This window comes from Oryctolagus cuniculus, chromosome 15 (assembly GCF_964237555.1).
Source record: "Oryctolagus cuniculus chromosome 15, mOryCun1.1, whole genome shotgun sequence".
Lineage (NCBI taxonomy): Eukaryota > Metazoa > Chordata > Mammalia > Lagomorpha > Leporidae > Oryctolagus > Oryctolagus cuniculus.
The window spans coordinates 41232667-41252211 of record NC_091446.1 but is presented as its reverse complement, the minus strand read 5'-3'; the positions used below and the strand labels follow the sequence as shown (position 1 = coordinate 41252211).

The 19545-nt window shown below is 44.6% G+C and overlaps 2 protein-coding genes and 1 long non-coding RNA gene across 3 annotated transcripts; 2 read left to right on the top strand and 1 right to left on the bottom strand.

Moving 5' to 3' along the window:
• The first annotated feature begins 250 nt into the window (after positions 1 to 250).
• On the top strand, positions 251 to 8853 carry LOC100342069 (interferon-induced protein with tetratricopeptide repeats 1B). Its single transcript, XM_008270167.4, has 2 exons — positions 251 to 488; positions 5631 to 8853. Exons 1-2 carry the CDS (start codon positions 343 to 345, stop codon positions 7048 to 7050), a joined length of 1566 nt encoding a protein of 521 aa, XP_008268389.3. The 5' UTR covers positions 251 to 342; the 3' UTR covers positions 7051 to 8853.
• Positions 7070 to 14466, bottom strand: LOC138845348 (uncharacterized). Its single transcript, XR_011382378.1, has 2 exons — positions 14338 to 14466; positions 7070 to 12618 (listed from the first exon to the last, which is right to left on the bottom strand). It is a non-coding gene; the product is annotated as an uncharacterized lncRNA (long non-coding RNA).
• On the top strand, positions 11582 to 16411 carry LOC127484271 (interferon-induced protein with tetratricopeptide repeats 1). Its single transcript, XM_051824378.2, has 2 exons — positions 11582 to 11716; positions 14365 to 16411. Exons 1-2 carry the CDS (start codon positions 11622 to 11624, stop codon positions 15794 to 15796), a joined length of 1527 nt encoding a protein of 508 aa, XP_051680338.2. The 5' UTR covers positions 11582 to 11621; the 3' UTR covers positions 15797 to 16411.
• The last annotated feature ends 3134 nt before the right edge of the window (positions 16412 to 19545 follow it).

The window sequence follows — 19545 nt, the reverse complement described above, 5'->3', positions numbered from 1 at the left end:
TCTAGGCATAAACTTCTGACCCAGGTCCAAAGAGCTATCCCACTGTCCCTGGAAACACCTGGCTAGGTACAAGTAACAGTAACAAATTTGACAGCTGAGTCTGACATTTTCTATAAAGATACACATCCCTGTCCTCCACTGGGTTGCCTTTCTGCAACACTGAATGTCCTCAGAAGATTCAGTTACTCTCTTATCTCCAAGGCCACCTTGACACCCACAGAGATTCTACACATCAAAACTGCTTCATTCACACATCATCTAGGGTGCCAAAACAGAGTTATTTCTCTCAAGGTTTCATTTTCACCAATATGGAAACTGCCAATTTCATTGGGCCTTGAGAGCATGCAAAGTTGCTTGGAGACACCTTCCATATATAAGCACCATGGTTGTCTGAGAAGCCCTAGACCTCTGTGGACAAACCTTGGAGGAGCAGCCTCCCAGACTGACTTAAGCCCTGAAAAGCACCTGTTGCCTTGCAGCACCATGAGGTAAAGATTTTCTCCTTATTTCTGTGCACTTTGATATTTCAAATCTCTCCTTAGGAATCAGTTCTTGGGTAGGTCTCCACCTAAGGGAGCTGTTGTATTCATGGTTCTAATGCTGACAGGCCTCCTCATCCTGGTAACTTGGGAAATTTAAGGAGGCTATTTAAGATTATGTGGACAAGGTTCAGGGAAACCAGCAGGAGGAAGTGCTGGAAGATGATGGTGACCAACAATGGGAGTAATGTGGCAGGCCTAGCATTACAGGGGCAAGAGGAGGGAGCAGTCACCAGACCTAGGGAGACTCTGAGCTGTAGCTGTAGGGAACAGCCTCAGCAAGAGGCCTTTTTGTGGACAACTCAACACCTGACAACCTAAGCCAAGCACAGTACATTCCTTACACACTCTAATTTGACTGCTGCCTCCCAGTGGCCAAACAGAAGAGAAAGTAAAAAATCAAACAGGTGCAGTTGAAGTCAACTTCTCCAAGCAGATGGCATGGTAAAGAATGGAGGTAAGTAAGTCCAGATGGGGCAAGATGAGAATGTGTGTACAGAGGTTTCCTAACTGTCCCATTACACAGCTTAGCCAGTAAGAGCAGCAGAGGTCTTCAGGGAGTTAATGAGGTAGCCTTCTAAATTCCAAGGGAGATGGCATTTGGGTAGAAGTTTTCAATGAAGCAACACTTTCCCAGGGGACGTATACAGACTTCAAGGGAGAACAGAGGTCTGAGCCTGGAAGAGAGACAGGCAAGGGACCAGTTCAGGCAAGAACATTGAGATCCTTTTGAGCATCCAGCTGAGCAAGAGAGGAAGCTATTTTTCATCTGATAATTTGTTTAAAGCCAGGTGGGGAGAAGAAACTATTTTCAAAGATGTCTACTTTTTTATTGATACCAAGTTAAAGTTTTGTGAATGCCATGAAACTAGATATTGTGATAACCGTGGAATTTTCTGTTCACTAAATCACCTCTTCTTGAAGTGTGCTCCCCTGACTAGCAGCATTATCATGACCTGGGAACTTGTTAGAAACACAGATTCTCAGGCTGCACCTCAGTCTGCTGACTCAGAAACTCCGGGGTGGGCCCATCTGTCTCTAGGTTTGGAGTCTTCCAGCTGTTCATGTCACAGGTTAACATTTGAAAGACTAGATGTTAGAAAATAAGAACTCTTACAGGAGTTGTGATGTATTTATTCCAGGAAAAAGATAGTCCTTGATTTACAGGTTTGTTTAGTACTAAATTGCAGGAAAATATTTTCTGCTCAAAAGCAGTCTGATGTGTTCCCACACATGATGTTGCAGACAGTAGGGGACAAACAGCTTATACTAAACAGGTCCCTCCTCCAGGATCCTTTTCCAGAAAACATCTATACCTGTCTCTTTTTTTCTATTTCTTTTTAAACTGACATGTAGTATGTGCACATCTTAATGAGGAACAGGGTTATAATATGTAGTGATCAAATCAGGCTAATTAACATTTCAATTTCCTCAAATATTGTCATTTCTATGTGTTGGGAATCTTTGAAATGTATAATTGTTGTAGACTCTCCAATTACCCTACTGGCTATACAACACTAGAACTGCTTCCATTCAACTGTATTTGAATATCTGTCCTGAGAAGAAATTGAACTTGAATGATTGTAAAGGAATTCACCACAAGAGTATACTAGACAAGAATTTTTTGATTTAGTTTGTTTCTTAGAAAGACAGAGAGGTGGACAGAGCCCCCACAGCTGGTTCACTCCCAAATGTCCATGTCATCCTGGGCTGGACCAGGCCAAATCCAGGAACTAGGAACCCTATCTAGTCTCCCACGAACTCTTGATCCAATGCCGTCTGCCTCCCAGGGTGCATTAGCAAGCAGCTAGAATGGGAAGCAGAGCTGGGTCTGCATCTGTGAATTGACAGAAAACAAGCCCTCTCTCTCCCCCCCAGTCCTGGAGGTTAGCCTAAGTGAGAGGTTTTGTAATGACCTATTGCTTATGTTTCTGGAACCCCTGCTGTGAGATGGTCAAATGGGGCTCTGGACTATCCTAGACTGGATAAAGACTACATCAAAATATTCCTGATCCTAGTGGTACTGGCACAGAGAAGCAAATTGAGTGCCTCCCTACATTCAAGTTCACTGATGAAAATACCCTAAGGAGAAAAAATCCAGGTGCCAGGTGAATTCTAGACAACTTGTGATGACAAATTCCCATCTTCCACATGCACAGAGAAATTAGGTCACCACCCAGGAACATATTCGCAATGTGATACTACTATAGATACTACCAATAACAGTATTCTCAGTGTACTCACTGAGTAACAGGCAGCCTTTAGGTTCTTAGCATTCCTATTTTAGAAATTGAGAACATCTCCACGCTGATATATTTTACACTATGGTCTTTCCAGAGCCCAGGCCCAGAAGAAAAAATTATACTTATCTACAAATAACTTCCCATAAGAAAGAACCCTAATTTCTTAAAGCTCTTCAAGTTGTCCTAGTTGCATACTAGTTCTGCAATCTTGGTGAGGGCTGAAACCTGCATACTTTCCACTTATCAATGCAGGCCACTCTGGACCTGATTACATCACTCAGAAAAATAAGTCTATTTCTACTCACAAACAAGCTAGCTGAGCCAGCAGCCAAGGTGCATGAGATTAGGGTACATGCTTAGAGAGCAGGAAATGACTCATCCCCAATTATATATTCCAGACAACAAGAGTAAAGGCAGTCTGCGTGAAGGATTGTCCCTGGATTTTCCTCATCACACCAAGGACTACAGTGGGCAAAAATGGAGCATTTGGGTCAAAAGCTCCTCCAGGTTCCATCTCCCTTAGGAGAGGTGACTATTTTCAGTGCATTCTTGGGTCAATATCGACCTTACTCTCTTCTAATCTCCCCCATGACCCCAACACCACCAGCAACACACACACGTACACAGGTTTCAGTGACTGATATTTCTTGCCCATGCTTGGTTGGTAAAGAGCCAAGTTTCTGAAGCTTCTCCCCTCAGCAGTTGTTACACAGGCCTGTCATAAAGCAGGAACAGACTCTGTGTCACTTATGTCATCTTTCATAGACGCATGTCTACCGTTGAGGCTGTGGCTTGGCAGTGGGGCAAAAATTCACTCAAGGAAAAAAAATCTATGCATTGTGGGTAGCTTTTGAAGTGGAGACGTTGTGGTTGAAATGAGAAAGCCACATAGAGCTACCAGCTGTACTTGCAGAGGCAAGAGCAAACCTGAATATTGGCTGCCTACCTGGGTAATGTAATACATCATTTGTGAATGAGTACTTCATAGTCTAGTTTTTTGGAATTAGATTATGGTTAGATATTAAGAATGATGATGGTGAGGCCAGCGCTGCGGCTCAGTAGGCTAATCCTCTGCCTGCGGCGCTGGCACACCGGGTTCTAGTCCCGGTCGGGGCGCCGGATTCTGTCCCGGTTACCCCTCTTCCAGGCCAGCTCTCTGCTGTGGCCAGGGAGTGCAGCGGAGGATGGCCCAAGTCCTTGGGCCCTGCACCCCATAGGAGACCAGGATAAGCACCTGGCTCCTGCCATCGGATCAGCGCAGTGCGCCAGCTGCAGCTCGCCGGCCGCAGCGGCCATTGGAGGGTGAACCAATGGCAAAGGAAGACCTTTCTCTCTGTCTCTCTCTCTCACTGTTCACTCTGCCTGTCAAAAAAAAAAAAAAGAGTGATGACAGTGGGGCTTATATGAAAATGGTGGTTTTTGCTAAATATTGCCAAACATAGGCTTAAAAGAAAATTTAAAAAGGGTTCCTTCTGAGATCTTTTTTTGGACCTAAAGGGTAGAAAATGTGTCAAGTATAAGATGTAAGATAATTAGTTCAGAACAGAGAGCCAAACACACTTATGTAGAACACAAGGATCACTTTTTCAACTATTAGAAACAAATTTCTTTTTCTTCCTTCAAGTTGTAGGGGGAATGGGACTTCATGTTCACTTCATAGGAGGGAGAAATATTGGAAAGAAAACTTCTAGTCCCATTGACCTCTTATTATTCACTCTTCCCTTTGAGTAGCCAATGGATTTCTCTAATTTTAGAGATTTGGGATATATATCCTTCACTGGGCTATATGATTACATGGCATCACTGTTCCCAATTTACAGAAGTGGGACTTACATATGACTTTATGCAATGTTCTCTCATCCACTGAACCCATATGGTAAGTCTGACATTGTGAAATGATTCCACCAATTTCTCAACCTCTCAATAACTTTTTCTGAAGATTGGATAACTTTATACTGCCCAATAAGGCAGAATACCCTACCATATTCTCTAACCTAACTTAAGTGTTTGTAAAATCAATGATTGGAAACCACAGTTGGCTCTCATGTATATTCATAACCCTTCCTAGGAGGAGACAGAACAAAGACATGTGTAGGTGTTGGAAACATGGGGGCAAATGAGTTTGGAATCCACCCTTCTGTGCCTCTTCTCTCTATGTTTGTTCTGGAAGTCTTAGAGCAGACCACAATGTTGTAGAGAGGCAGAAGATGGAGAACGGTTTTGTTCTCCAGTATTGATGGTGACCTTGAAATTGATCTGATGCTGGCAGAATTAGTCTCTTTTGGGTTGACTTTCACACTACACATAACCCACCTGTTGGCACTATAAAATCATTAGAGATTCCTGAGGCTTTCTTAAAGATTTATTTATTTATTTGAATGGCAGAGTTGCAGAGAGAAGGATAGAGACAGACATAGACAGAGAGAGATCTTCCATCCACTGGTTCACTCCCTCAAATGGCCACAATGGCAAGGGCGGGGTCGAGCGGAAGCCAGGGGATTCTTCCAGTTTTCCCACATGGGTGACAGCGCTGCAACCACTTTGGCCATCTTTTGCTGCTTTCCCAGGCCTGTTGCAGGGAGCTGGATCAGAAGTGGAGCAGCCAGGACATGAACTGAACCCATAAGAGATGCAGACATGACAAGTGGTGATTTAACCTGCTACATCACAACATCTACCCCCATTTTGAGGTTTTCTATGTCAACCTCCACAGAATATAGAGAAAACACATAATGTAGGCAGGTGTACTAGTTAGGGGTTTGTTGTTGGGACTATTCAGGTGAAGTGCTAGCTTCATTTCCAGTAGAGTAAATACCCCTAACATTTTTTGAACTATTTTTTTTTTCAGTGAGAAATCCCATGGATATCAGATTAATGATAGACTGGTTCAGGTGAGATGCCATTTTACATGGGAGTTGTTAATTGAAGACATTGAAATGCCGGATTTAGAAAACAGGATCTGGGAAGAGATTCAATTTCTAGACACTGAACACAAGGTAGGATACAACCTGCTGGCCTATGTGAAACACCTGCAAGGCAAGCATGAGGATGCCCTGGAGAACCTGAAAGAAGCAGAAGAGGTGGTTCAGGGAGACCAGGCTGACCACTCAGATGTGAGGAGTCTGGTGACCTGGGGCAACTACGCCTGGGTGTACTACCACATGGGCAGGCTGGCAGATGCGCAGACGTACCTGGACAAGGTGGAGAACACGTGCCAGAAGTCTGCAGACCCCTCCCGCTATAGAATGGAGTGTCCTGAGATGGACTGTGAGGAAGGCTGGGCTTTGCTGAAGTGTGGAAGAAAAAATTATGAGCGGGCCAAGGCCTGCTTTGAGAAGGCTCTGGAAGCAGACCCTGAGAACCCCGAATTCAACACAGGGTATGCAATCACTGTCTACCGCCTGGATTACCCTGCCAAAAGACCATACGATGTCAGTGATGCGTTTTCTCTGCAGCCCTTAAGGAAGGCCATCAGGCTCAATCCACAAGATGCATACCTTAAAGCTCTGCTAGCTCTGAAGCTGCAGGATTTAGGAGAGGAGGCCGAAGGAAGAGAGTGCATGGAGGAAGCTCTGGCTCACACGTCCTCCCAGACCTATGTCTTTCGATACGCAGCCAAGTTTTTCCGCAGACAAGGCCGTGTGGATGAAGCTCTGGAGTACCTAAAAAGGGCCTTGAAGGCAACACCCAGATCTGTCTTTCTTCATCACCAGATAGGCCTCTGCTACAGGGAACAAATGATCCAAATAAAGAATGCTACCCACATGCCGCCTAGAGGACGGGATAGGGAGAATGTGGACAGATTGCTTCAATTAGCCATAAATGAATTTCAAAAGGCTTCAGTTCTAAAGCCCACATTTGAATTGGCTCATGTTCACCTGGCTGAGATGTATGCAGAAATACGCCAGTACAAAGAGGCTGAGGAACATTTTCAGAAAGCATTATGCATCCCGAACAGTGATGATCACATCCAACAGGAAATTCATTACAGCTACGGTAATTTCTTAGCATATCACTGGAAATCTGAAGACAAAGCCATCACTCAGTATCTAAAAGGTCTAAAAATAGAAAAAATATCCCATGCCAGGGAAAAACTGCTCAAGGCTTTAGAGAGATTGGCAGAAAGACGTGTGAACCGGAATGTCCAAGTTGTGGAAAGTACCGCCCTCCTTGGGCTCATCCACAAATTGAGAGGGGAAGTGAGCAAAGCCCTGCTGTGTTATGAGAAGGCTCTAAGGCTGGCTGCTGACCTCAACTCCATGTTCTGAAATGGAGATCACCGTTATCCAAGTAAGGTACTCAAAACGAAATATAACATCATCTTTCCCAAGCACTACCTTCAAACATATAAAACCTGTGAGGATACAAATCAATTTCCGTTGCCTGCCCTGCTGTTTTCACTTTTCCCCTTCCCTCCAAATGCCTATGACAAGAACATCCATTCTTCTACATCACATCCCTATACACATACACCACAGATGCTTAATACCATTTGGGGCAAGCAGGGCATGCTGGGCCAAGCAGATTCATTTTGCTTCTGATTTTGCCTTTGGAAGAAACAGTTTCAATCGTCAGACTAGCTGTTGTCCCAAACAGAGGAGACTTCTTCATGCAACCAGGGCTTTGACCTGGCACAAAATAACAGTAAAACAAGTGAGCAATGATGAGACTTACCATGAAAGAGAAGACTTTAGTAGTCACTCCAGCATTCCATACCTAGATTTCCATCTCCCAAGGCCCTCCTGAAACCAAAAACATGGGGTCCATGAGCCAAGCCTTATAATAAACTCGGGCTTCTGTTTGTATCAGTCTAGCTACTAGCAATCAAAAGGATGGACATGATCCAAACACATTGTTGGACTTTATGTCACAGCTAAGAATATTACCTATGCTTCGGGAAACTCTTTTTGGAGTGCCCAAGCTGAAAATGACATGGCTCATAGCTTAGTGCAGTTTTTAAGTACTACAAACATGTAGTGTAGAGGCAGCATAGGAACACTGTAGACAGATTGGTTCAATTAGCCATATTTAATTGTGAATATGCTGTGAAACTACTACCCACATTTGAGATTGCTTATGTACAATGATTGGCATGTATGTAATTGCAGGTGATCAGAAAAAAAAAAAAACTGACATTTCCCAAAGAAAGGAGATCATCCAACAAAACATACTAAGATACACATCCCTACTTTGATCGCATAAAGCAATTTCAAAAAAAACTGAAGATGATGCATTTTGCCATCATTTAAAGGCAGTTAAAATAGGAAAGGACTCATACGCCAGGGGTAAAAGTATCAATGCCTTGGAAAATTGGCTTCAAGGAAACTAAAGAGAAACCAATTAGACCTGGAAAGCTTGAGCCTCACGAGATTGGGCCAAAGCTGAAAGGAGAATTCAATGAAGCCCTGGAGTGCTCTGAGCAGCCCCTGAGACTAGTTGCTGACGAGGGAACCAGGTGGGGAGTAACCACTAGGTGCTCAAGTACCAACCACTTTCAATTGCATTTGATTTAGGTTAACAAGTGGTAAACTTCTCTCCTACTTGCTGGCTTTAGAAAGATTTTGCATAATTCATGATAATGATGCAGTTTTTAAAACGGATAAAATTAGCTGCAATAAGCAAATAGGATAAATAGCTGCAAGCATGGCCTACTGCCTTGATTGTCAGGATACCCACATCCAACCTTGAAGTTCCCTGGGGTTTGACTCTCATTCCAGCTTCTGCTCCAGCTCCCTGCAATGTGGTCTCTGGGAGGCAGCAGTGGTGGTTCAAGAAGTTGGGTTCCTGTCATCCATTTGGGAGACCTGGATTGTGCCTCCAGAACCCAGCTTGGGCCCTCAGCATTGTATGGGCAACTGAGGAGTGAAACAGCAGGGGGAGCACCTGCCTCTGTTCCTTCATCCCCCTTGACCTCTGCCTCTGGAAGAAAGAAGAAACTTGTGAAACAGCCCGTGTGTGTGTGTGTGTGTGTGTGTATAAAGAGAAAACATCTGTGTCTATGACATAAGGTAGAAAAACAGTTTGTCAACTAGCCTTATCACAAATAAACTGTGGTTGTATTCACACGGAAACATTTTATTCATTTATTTTACTAACAAACAGCTTGCAGAGATAGATACCTAAACTACCATGATGAGCAATGTCTCCCGAACATTGCATAGAAACAAGCTACTGAGAGAGGCAGACAAAAGTGGGTACAAAGTCAGTTAAAGGTCAGCTTCCACAGTGAGGATGTTTGCATTTTCATTCACTGTTGGCTTGTTCCATGGAGACTGAGAGGTTCATTGCCCATTGTGTACATGGGGTATACGGCACAGAGTTATAAAGACCCTGGAACCTGCAATCCAAGGAAAGGTATCCAGGGAAGAAGTCCCAGACAGCTTATCAGAGGATTTCAGACGTGCAGAAGACAGCAGACACCACCATGTGCCGAGGTCCAGCCCAGCCGTCCATGCAGAGGCCTGTCCTTGGGATGCAGAGACTGCATGTGCATCTGGCCTTGGGCAGCTTGGCCTGGGATGCAGTCTAGTTGGTACTGTGTTTAGAACTTCCCTGGAGGATTCTAAAGTGCAGGGAGGACTGGGATCCGCTAATCCATACAAAATCTCTTGTTTTATCATCTGAATAAACTTGAGATTGCCTGTCACAACCGAGAACCCCAACATGCCAGAAACCGGAAAGCTGACAGCAAACGTGGTCTGGCAAAAATTGCACCCCAGGGATACTAGATGGCAGGCCCCGCCCCACCCACCAGGATCACACAGCAAAGCATGGTCTTGCAGTCACTGCACCAGAGGCAGGGAGGGCGTGGCAACACCAAGCCCCACCTGACAGGAACCAGACAAAGAAATGAAGTCTTGCAGAGACTGCAGCCCAGCCAAGCAGAGGTAGACTAGAGATGGGTAGCCGACCGTTGGATCCAACATGGCGTCCAGAGACGCTGTTACCTGACCTTCAGCCTCGTTGCATCCATTGCAATATATTAGCACAGTGCACATATCACTCCTTCTCTTGTTGTGATAACTTCCAATTGTCATGACCAATTGTAATGTGTCCTGTAGAAGTCACCGTTTTTGGACAGAAGAGAGGAGGACTCCTGGTTCCTGGGAATTACAACTTTACAAACCAAAGGGAATATGCAGCCCACATATTAACACATATTTATCAATGCACACACAGCTGCCTCCACTTTGCTTAATGGCACTCTTTCCTGTGTCACTCTGGGTCCATTTATTTCCAGCAAATACTAGGCAGGATTCTGAATAATGAATCCGCCTGAGTGACACACCTAGAACTAGGAGTGCTGTGTAATTCAGAGCAATGGCTGGATAAACGTATTGTTCCCTTCTCTACATGATACCTGATGCACTGGGAAATGGAAACCCAACTGATCATCGAGAAGCATCCAAAGGAACTGTGCTCTCAGAAAACAGACCATTTCTAATACTTTTTTTCTTTGCCTGCTAAACGTTTTATTCAAACGTTAAGCCTTTTTCCTTTAACATAAATTTAAACTATTTTATCTCAAAAATGAGAAAAAGAAAGGGTGAGGAAGGCTGGGAGTGAGAGAAGGGGAGAAATGGAGTTGGGGGGAGGAGGAGTATCAATATAGTCTTAGACTTGTATCTATGAACTACATTGAATCTGTTGAAAACTAATTAAACACTCTAAAAGAATAAACTGTATTTCAATTAAAAAAAAGAGCCAACCTCTACCCAGGATCCAAAGCTCAACAAGGCTCTTTCCAACCTCTAATGGCCGAAGAAAGTAACAGGTGGCTGGTAGGGTAGATCCAATCTAGGGTGCCAGAGCACCAGGGGACTGGACATAGCTATGACAGTCCTGCAGAGCCACGATACTCGTATCTGGGAGTTAGATCAACTTACACAGCTACACAAAGCTCTACTCAATGAGAATGAGAAATGCATTTTCTTAAGGCCAAAATTGTTCTGATTGAAGACTCAACATGCTGACACAGACATGCACCCTGTTCCTATAACTAATAAGGAGTAAAATCACTGTTAGCAGGGTATGCATAGTTATAGTAGAATCAATAATATGTCATCTCTCAGAATGGCAGCAAATGAGAGTTAAGACTTCCATTTAGGAGCCAGCACTGTGGTGTAGCTTGGGAAGCCACTGCCAGCAGTGCCGGCATCCCATTTTGGCACCTGCACGAATCCTGGCTGCTCCAGTTCCAATCCAGCTCTCTGCTATGGCCTGGGAAAACAGTAGAAGGTGGCCCAAAACCTGGGGTCCCTGACCCGCATGAGAGAACTGGAAGAAACGCCTTGTTCCTGGTTTCAGTTCAGCGCAGCTCCAGACATTGCTGACATCTTGGGTGTCAATTAGCGCATGGAAGATCCCTCTCTCTCTTGCTCTGCTCTCAATAACTCTGTCTTCAAAATACATAAAAAAAATCACAAAAAACTTCCATTGAGAATTTTGTGAACTCTTGTGCTGTGAAATGAGAACTGCTTGCTTCCAGTAAGCAAACAGGTACACAGATTGGGGGCAGCTTTCCCAAGGTCACCCCATGGTTATCACGGTCCCCTGCTCTAGGCTCCCAGGCCTCTGCCCTAACCTGCATCTGCCAGCTCCAGTTCTCTGCAAGGACAGGAAAGAGGCAATGGTACACGAGTACAACGTTCTCATCAGTCTCCTCTCAGTTTTCAAAAGAGGACAGAGAAAGCACTCAACATTTAAGTTTCTTTTTCAGAAACAGGAAATCGACCTGTTGCAGTTTCATTTCTGTTCTCAGTTCCAATGTTGATTGGTAAGGATACGCCTACAGCTAAAACATTTTCTGCTGATACACCCCTTTTGCAGTGCTCAGTTTATGTGGAATCCACAACGCACACGGGCCAGGTCTCAGAGGGCACAGTCCGGCTCAGGAAACCTGCAGACTTCTGCCTCCTTCTCAGCAACCATGAGGTAAGGAGTTCTCAGCCTCTCTGCGCTATGCCTATAGAGATTTTGAGCAGATGTTCGTCACCACTGTCTCAACAGGTGTGGACACGTTTGCTCATGACTCTATTTGAGTGGCTGTGTATGGACTGGAGTGTGTTGGAAAGTGGACATGTGCCTGTGCGTGTAGAAGACTGTGGAGATGCATATTCATAACCACACACAGAAAGGATTTTCCACCCATGTGTTTTTGTTTCTTTTCGTTAATCAAAGGAACCTTTTCAAATACTCTACCCGCAGAGTGGAGGGAAGAGAGACAGAGTTTTTCAGGAAGGGAGAAATGACTCCGATCTCCAGAGTCTCTTCTACCAGCTGCACTTGTCCAGTCTGGGCAGGGCTGGGCAGCTTGTTCATGCAGACAGCGTTTTCTGCAGGCTGCTCACCACGGAGGACGTGCAGGGCCGAGAGGCTGTGTCAGCTGCAGTCCCGAGGCCTCGCATTTGCTTTGTGGGTCATGTTGTGGGGATGTGGCATGAGAAGTTCATGGCTTTGCCCTGCAGTCTTCTGCTCTCGCTCTCTGTCCAGCCGGGCTCCTGTGTCAGTTGGACTGCATCTTAGATTAGCAGTTACTTCTTCCTGGGGGAACGCAGGCCATCCGCAGATCATTGTCGTCCTCCTGGCCGTGAGTCTTGGCCTGAGTCCCTGCTTGGGAACATGCACGCAAACATGTACATACGCTTGACCCTAAGAATGTCTATACGTTGCCAACTGAATCTTCATCACTAGAACTCATATTATTACTTTGATTTCCTGTTTCAATATTTCTTAGTATACTAATTAGCTATTACATTGGGAGTCATCACAAGGAGTGCTCACGAGGAGCAGATTGTCTGGCACCTTCATCTGTGATTTCTCTTCTCTCCATAATTCTAAAAAAAGACATTGTTAAACCAGTCAGTCTGTGGAATTTTGTTATTTTTCTAGGGCTCACAAATAAAACTCTATAATCAAGGGTTGATTTCTAGGCTCCCTGTTCTAGTCCCTGGTTTATACCTTCTGTCTTTATACCAAGAACATGATATTTTGATTCCTGCAGGAAAACAGGAAGTATGGGATATCAAATGTGTATTCCATCTTCAAGATACTTTTGGCTTTGGCATTTCACAGATAGAATTAGAATGAGTTTTCCAATTCTGAGAAAATAGTGTTGGGGTTTTGATGGGACATTAATGAAATCTGTAGACTGCTTTGGATAGTAAAGATAGCTTAACAATATTAAATTTTCCTACTGGATCAAGGGATGTCCTCCCAATTGTTTTTGTCTCTAATTCTTTCAGCATACAATTATCTTGCCTCTTTTTAAGTTTATTCCTTAATATTTTATTCTTTTTCATAAGATTATAAGTGATTTTCTTGTATTTTTTCAGGTTGTTCATTGCTAGTGTGTACAGTGATTTTTGAATGTTGGTTTTATATTCTGAAGCTCGGTTAAATTTTTAAAATTAGTTCTAACAGTTTATGCATGGAATCATCAAAATATGCTACATGTAAGGTCTATATTCAATAGAAGTGGTGGAAGAGGCATCCTTCCCTGTGTTCCTGACCTTAGAAGATGATTTCAACCTTCTAGCATTGAATAGGATGCTAGCTGTGGGATTTTCCATATGTGGCCTTGATTGTGTTGAGGTAGCTTCCTTCTATTACCTGTGCGTTGAGTATTTGTATCATGGGAGAATGTTAAGTTTTGTCAAATGCCTTTTCTGCATTAAGAGAGTCATGGTTTTCTGATACATCCTGTTTTGTGATGTCTTACACTGATTGCTATTTGCATGCTCCACGACATTCTGCCTTCAAAGAATGTTCCTGAAATAGCAGTATTAGAGAGATGAAAGTCAAAGAGTAGTTCCAAAAGACCAGGGGTGCTTGGGAGTATGGTGAAGCAATCACAGGTTGATTCTAAAGGGTTATCCTAAGGGGACTGTTGCAGTGATGGGATGCCTTTCTGTGTTACTTGAGGTGGTGACTCCACAGTTTATTCACATGAGAAAAACCACGGAACAACATACCTACACTGTTGTGCCAGTGTCAATTCCTGATCCTGCTATTGGATGTTAACTGCTTAAGATAGGATCATTGAGAGAAACAGAGTGGAAGAAACACAGGATCACTGCACTGCCTTAGTCATTTCATGAGAATCTATACTTATTTCAAGTAAGCAGTGAAAAAAAACTGGGTAAATAGAACTTCTTTTTCTTGGTCTATATTTGTTGCCATATATGGAGACTAAGATACTAAAATCAATAACAGTTCCTGGGATTTTGCAATTCTGATGGGTCTCAGTCCAAAATATATTAGCAAAATAGGCAAGTTTCATATAGCATGTGCCTACTCTAGACTTATTAATCCTCCTCAAGCCCAGTGTGAGAAGTGCTATTGTAGTCCACCTTTATAAAAAAGGACCCAGAATCAAACAATGGTTGTTTAACTGAAACGTACTGGAACCCCTAGACAGACAACTGTGTGACATTCACAGTCATGAGTGTCTTAAAAATACAGGCACTCGAAAGGAAGTCTAAGTGTGAGGCCTCAAAACTAGACTAAAATGGCTCAAGGTGCTACAGTTCTCTGTTTGCTGTTAGAGTCCTCACCTAACAAACTCTGCTGTTGTTTCACAGTGAGTGTGCTGAGGAGCATCCGCTGAAGGACAGGCTGCAGAAGCTGAGATGTCACTTCACATGGGGGCTGCTCATCGAAGACACTGGGTTGCCTGACCTAGAAGACAGAATCCTGGAAGAGATTCAATTTCTAGACACTGAAAACAAGGTAGGATACAACCTGCTGGCCTATGTGAAACACCTGCAAGGCAAGCATGAGGATGCCCTAGAGAACCTGAAAGAAGCAGAAGAGGTGGTTCAGGGAGACCAGGCTGACCACTCAGATGTGAGGAGTCTGGTGACCTGGGGCAACTACGCCTGGGTGTACTATCATATGGGCAGGCTGGCAGATGCACAGACATACCTGGACAAGGTGGAGAATACGTGCCAGAAGTCTGCAGACCCCACCCGTTATAGTACGCAGTGTCCTGAGATGGACTGTGAGGAAGGCTGGGCTTTGCTGAAGTGTGGAGGAAAGAACTATGAGCGGGCCAAGGCCTGCTTTGAGAAGGCTCTGGAAGCAGACCCTGAGAACCCCGAATTCAACACAGGGTATGCAATCACTGTCTATCGCCTGGATTACCCTGCCAAAAGACCATGCGATGTCAGTGATGCGTTTTCTCTGCAGCCCCTAAGGAAGGCCATCAGGCTCAATCCACAAGATGCATACCTTAAAGCTCTGCTTGCTCTGAAGCTGCAGGATGTAGGACAGGAGGCCGAAGGAAGAGAGTGCTTGGAGGAAGCTCTGGCTCACACGTCCTCCCAGACCTATGTCTTTCGATACGCAGCCAAGTTTTTCCGCAGACAAGGCCGTGTGGATGAAGCTCTGAAGTACTTAAAAATGGCCTTGAAGGCAACACCCAGCTCTGCCTTTCTTCACCAGCAGATAGGCCTCTGCTACAAGAAAAAAACAAACCAAATAATGAATGCTACCCACATGCAGCCTACAAGGCAGGATAGGGAGAATGTGGACAGATTGATTCAATTAGCCATATTTCACTTTGAATATGCTGTCAAACAAAAGCCCACGTTTGAAGTGGCTTATGTGGACCTGGCCCGCATGTACGTAACCGCAGGCGATCATGAAAAAGCTGAAGACACTTTCCAAAAAGTGCTGTGCATGACACCACTCCAGGAACACATACAGCAAAATATACATTTCTCCTATGGTCAATTTCAACAATTTCAAAAAAAATCTGAAGTTGATGCCATTACCCATTATTTACAGGCAGTTACAATAAGAAAGGACTCATATGCCAGGGATAAAAGTATCAAATCCTTGGAGCAACTGGTTTCAAGGAAACTAAAGAGAAACCCATTGGACCAGGAGGCCTTGAGCCTCCGGGAGGTGCTCCACAGGTTGGTAGGAGGAAGGGATGAAGCCCTGGAGTGCTCTGAGCAGGACCTCAGACTAGCTGCTGACAGTGGGAACTGGGTGGGGAGTAGCCTCTAGGTGCTCAAGTATCAACCGTGTTCATATTGCATTTGATTTAGGTTAACAGGTAGTAAATGTCTCTCCTACTTGCTGGCTTTAGAAACATATTACATGATTCATGATGATGATGCAATTTTTAAAACGGATAAAATTAACTGCAATAAGCAAATAGGATAAATAGCTGCAAGCATGGCCTACTGCCTTGATTGTCAGGATACCCACATCCAACCTTGAAGTTCCCTGGGGTTTGACTCTCATTCCAGCTTCTGCTCCAGCTCCCTGCAATGTGGTCTCTGGGAGGCAGCAGTGGTGGTTCAAGAAGTTGGGTTCCTGTCATCCATTTGGGAGACCTGGATTGTGCCTCCAGAACCCAGCTTGGGCCCTCAGCATTGTATGGGCAACTGAGGAGTGAAACAGCAGGGGGAGCACCTGCCTCTGTTCCTTCATCCCCCTTGACCTCTGCCTCTGGAAGAAAGAAGAAACTTGTGAAATAGCCCGTGTGTGTGTGTGTGTGTGTGTGTCTGTGTGTGTGTGGGTATAATGAGAAAACATCTGTGTCTATGACATAAGGTAGAAAAACAGTTTGTCAACTAGCCTTATCACAAATAAACTGTGGTTGTATTCACACGGAAACATTTTATTCATTTATTTTACTAACAAACAGCTTGCAGAGATAGATACCTAAACTACCATGATGAGCAATGTCTCCCGAACATTGCATAGAAACAAGCTACTGAGAGAGGCAGACAAAAGTGGGTACAAAGTCAGTTAAAGGTCAGCTTCCACAGTGAGGATGTTTGCATTTTCATTCACTGTTGGCTTGTTCCATGGAGACTGAGAGGTTCATTGCCCATTGTGTACATGGGGTACACGGCACAGAGTTATAAAGACCCTGGAACCTGCAATCCAAGGAAAGGTGTCCAGGGAAGAAGTCCCAGACAGCTTATCACAGGATTTCAGATGTGCAGAAGACAGCAGACACCACCCTGTGCCGAGGTCCAGCCCAGCCGTCCATGCAGAGGCCTGTCCTTGGGATGCAGAGACTGCATGTGCATCTGGCCTTGGGCAGCTTGGCCTGGGATGCAGTCTAGTTGGTACTGTGTTTAGAACTTCCCTGGAGGATTCTAAAGTGCAGGGAGGACTGGGATCCGCTAATCCATACAAAATCTCTTGTTTTATCATCTGAATAAACTTGAGATTGCCTGTCACAACCGAGAACCCCAACATGCCAGAAACCGGAAAGCTGACAGCAAACGTGGTCTGGCAAAAATTGCACCCCAGGGATACTAGATGGCAGGCCCCGCCCCACCCACCAGGATCACACAGCAAAGCATGGTCTTGCAGTCACTGCACCAGAGGCAGGGAGGGCGTGGCAACACCAAGCCCCACCTGACAGGAACCAGACAAAGAAATGAAGTCTTGCAGAGACTGCAGCCCAGCCAAGCAGAGGTAGACTAGAGATGGGTAGCCGACCATTGGATCCAGCATGGCGTCCCCAGTCACTGTTACCTGACCTTCAGCCTTGTTGTATCCATTGCAATATATTAGCACAGTGCACATATCACTCCTTCTCTTGTTGTGATAACTTCCAATTGTCATGACACCTGCAGAAGTAACCATCTACAGATTGAAGAGAGCTGGACTCCTGGTCTCCGGGAATCACAGTCCCTTTTGGGGAAATACAGGGAATATGTAGCCCACATATTAACATATATTTATCAATGCACAGGAAAGAGGAATTGAAATAACCCATAGGGCCATGGCAGGAGTCACCTGATCTGATCACATTAACAAAAGTCTCTTGCTTTCACAGTGCTGGTTTGGGACATTTTCTGACTTCCGCTGAAGCCAAGAGTCCACACTGAGGCTAAGATGTCCCCACGAGACACTATGGTGTCCTGTATCATCCTCGGCTCAGCAGGGAACCGAGCTCACAGAGGTGAGAGGCTCAGCCACTCAAAGAGTTGTTTCTAGACTCCTAGGATGGGACCCAGAGTCCAGGGCTGATTCTCTTCCTTAGATTCGATTTCTCTAAATCCAATTTCTTCCCCATCCGTGAACCCTAATGTGTGTGTCGCATGTCGCATGCAAACACACACCCACACACACACACACACACAGCTGCCTCCACTTTGCTTAATGGCACTCTTTCCTGTGTCACTCTGGGTCCATTTATTTCCAGCAAATACTAGGCAGGATTCTGAATGATGAATCCGCCTGTGCGACACACCTAGAACTAGGAGTGCTGTGTAATTCAGAGCAATGACTGGATAAATGTATTGTTCCCTTCTCTACGTGATACCTGATGCACTGGGAAATGGAAACCCAACTGATCATCGAGAAGCATCCAAAGGCATTGTGCTCTCAGGAAACAGAGCTTTTCTATTTCTTTTTGTTTCTTGCCTGCTAAACGTTTTATTCAGTGAAACATTAAGCCTTTTTCCTGTAACATAAATTTAAAATATTTTATCTCAAAAAATGAGAAAAAGAAAGGGTAGGGAGGCTGAGAATGAGAGAAGGGCAGGAGTGGAGGGAGTGAGGAAGGGAGTTATTATATTCTTAGTCTTGTATTTATGAACTACATTGAATCTGTTGAAAACTCATTAAGCACTCTAAAAGAATGAAGTATATTTCACGGGAAAAAAAGAACCAACCTCTACCCAGGATCCCATTCTCAGCACAGCCTCTTTTCAACCTCTTATGGCCACAGGAGGTGACAGGTGCCTGGTAGAGGTAGACCCAGCTAGGGTACTGGGGCCCCAAGGACTGAGCACAGCTATGGTAGTCATGCAGATAGAGTTACATCAACCTACACAGCTACACGAAGCTCTACTCAATGAGAATGAGAAATGCATTTTCTTAAGGCCAAAATTGTTCTGATTGAAGACTCAACATTGCTGACACAGACATGCACTCTGTTCCTATGACTAATAAGGAGTAAAATCACTGTTAGCAGGGTATGCATAGTTATAGTAGACTCAATAATATGTCATCTCTCAGAATGGCAGCAAATGAGAGTTAAGACTTCCATTTAGGAGCCAGCACTGTGGTGTAGCTTGGGAAGCCACTGCCAGCAGTGCCGGCATCCCATTTTGGCACCTGTACGAATCCTGGCTGCTCCAGTTCCAATCCAGCTCTCTGCTATGGCCTGGGAAAACAGTAGAAGGTGGCCCAAAACCTGGGGTCCCTGACCCGCGTGAGAGAACTGGGAGAAACGCCTTGTTCCTGGTTTCAGTTCAGCGCAGCTCCAGACATTGCTGACATCTTGGGTGTCAATTAGCGCATGGAAGATCCCTCTTCTCTGCCTCTGTCTCTCAGTAACTCTATCTTCAAAACACACAAAAAATTATTAAAAACAAAAAGACTTCATGAGAATTTTGTGAACTCTTGTGCTGTGAAATGAGAACTGCTTGCTTCCAGTAAGCAAACAGGTACACAGATTGGGGGCAGCTTTCCCAAGGTCACCCCATGGTTATCACGGTCCCCTGCTCTAGGCTCCCAGGCCTCTGCCCTAACCTGCATCTGCCAGCTCCAGTTCTCTGCAAGGACAGGAAAGAGGCAATGGTACACGAGTACAACGTTCTCATCAGTCTCCTCTCAGTTTTCAAAAGAGGACAGAGAAAGCACTCAACATTTAAGTTTCTTTTTCAGAAACAGGAAATCGACCTGTTGCAGTTTCATTTCTGTTCTCAGTTCCAATGTTGATTGGTAAGGATACGCCTACAGCTAAAACATTTTCTGCTGATACACCCCTTTTGCAGTGCTCA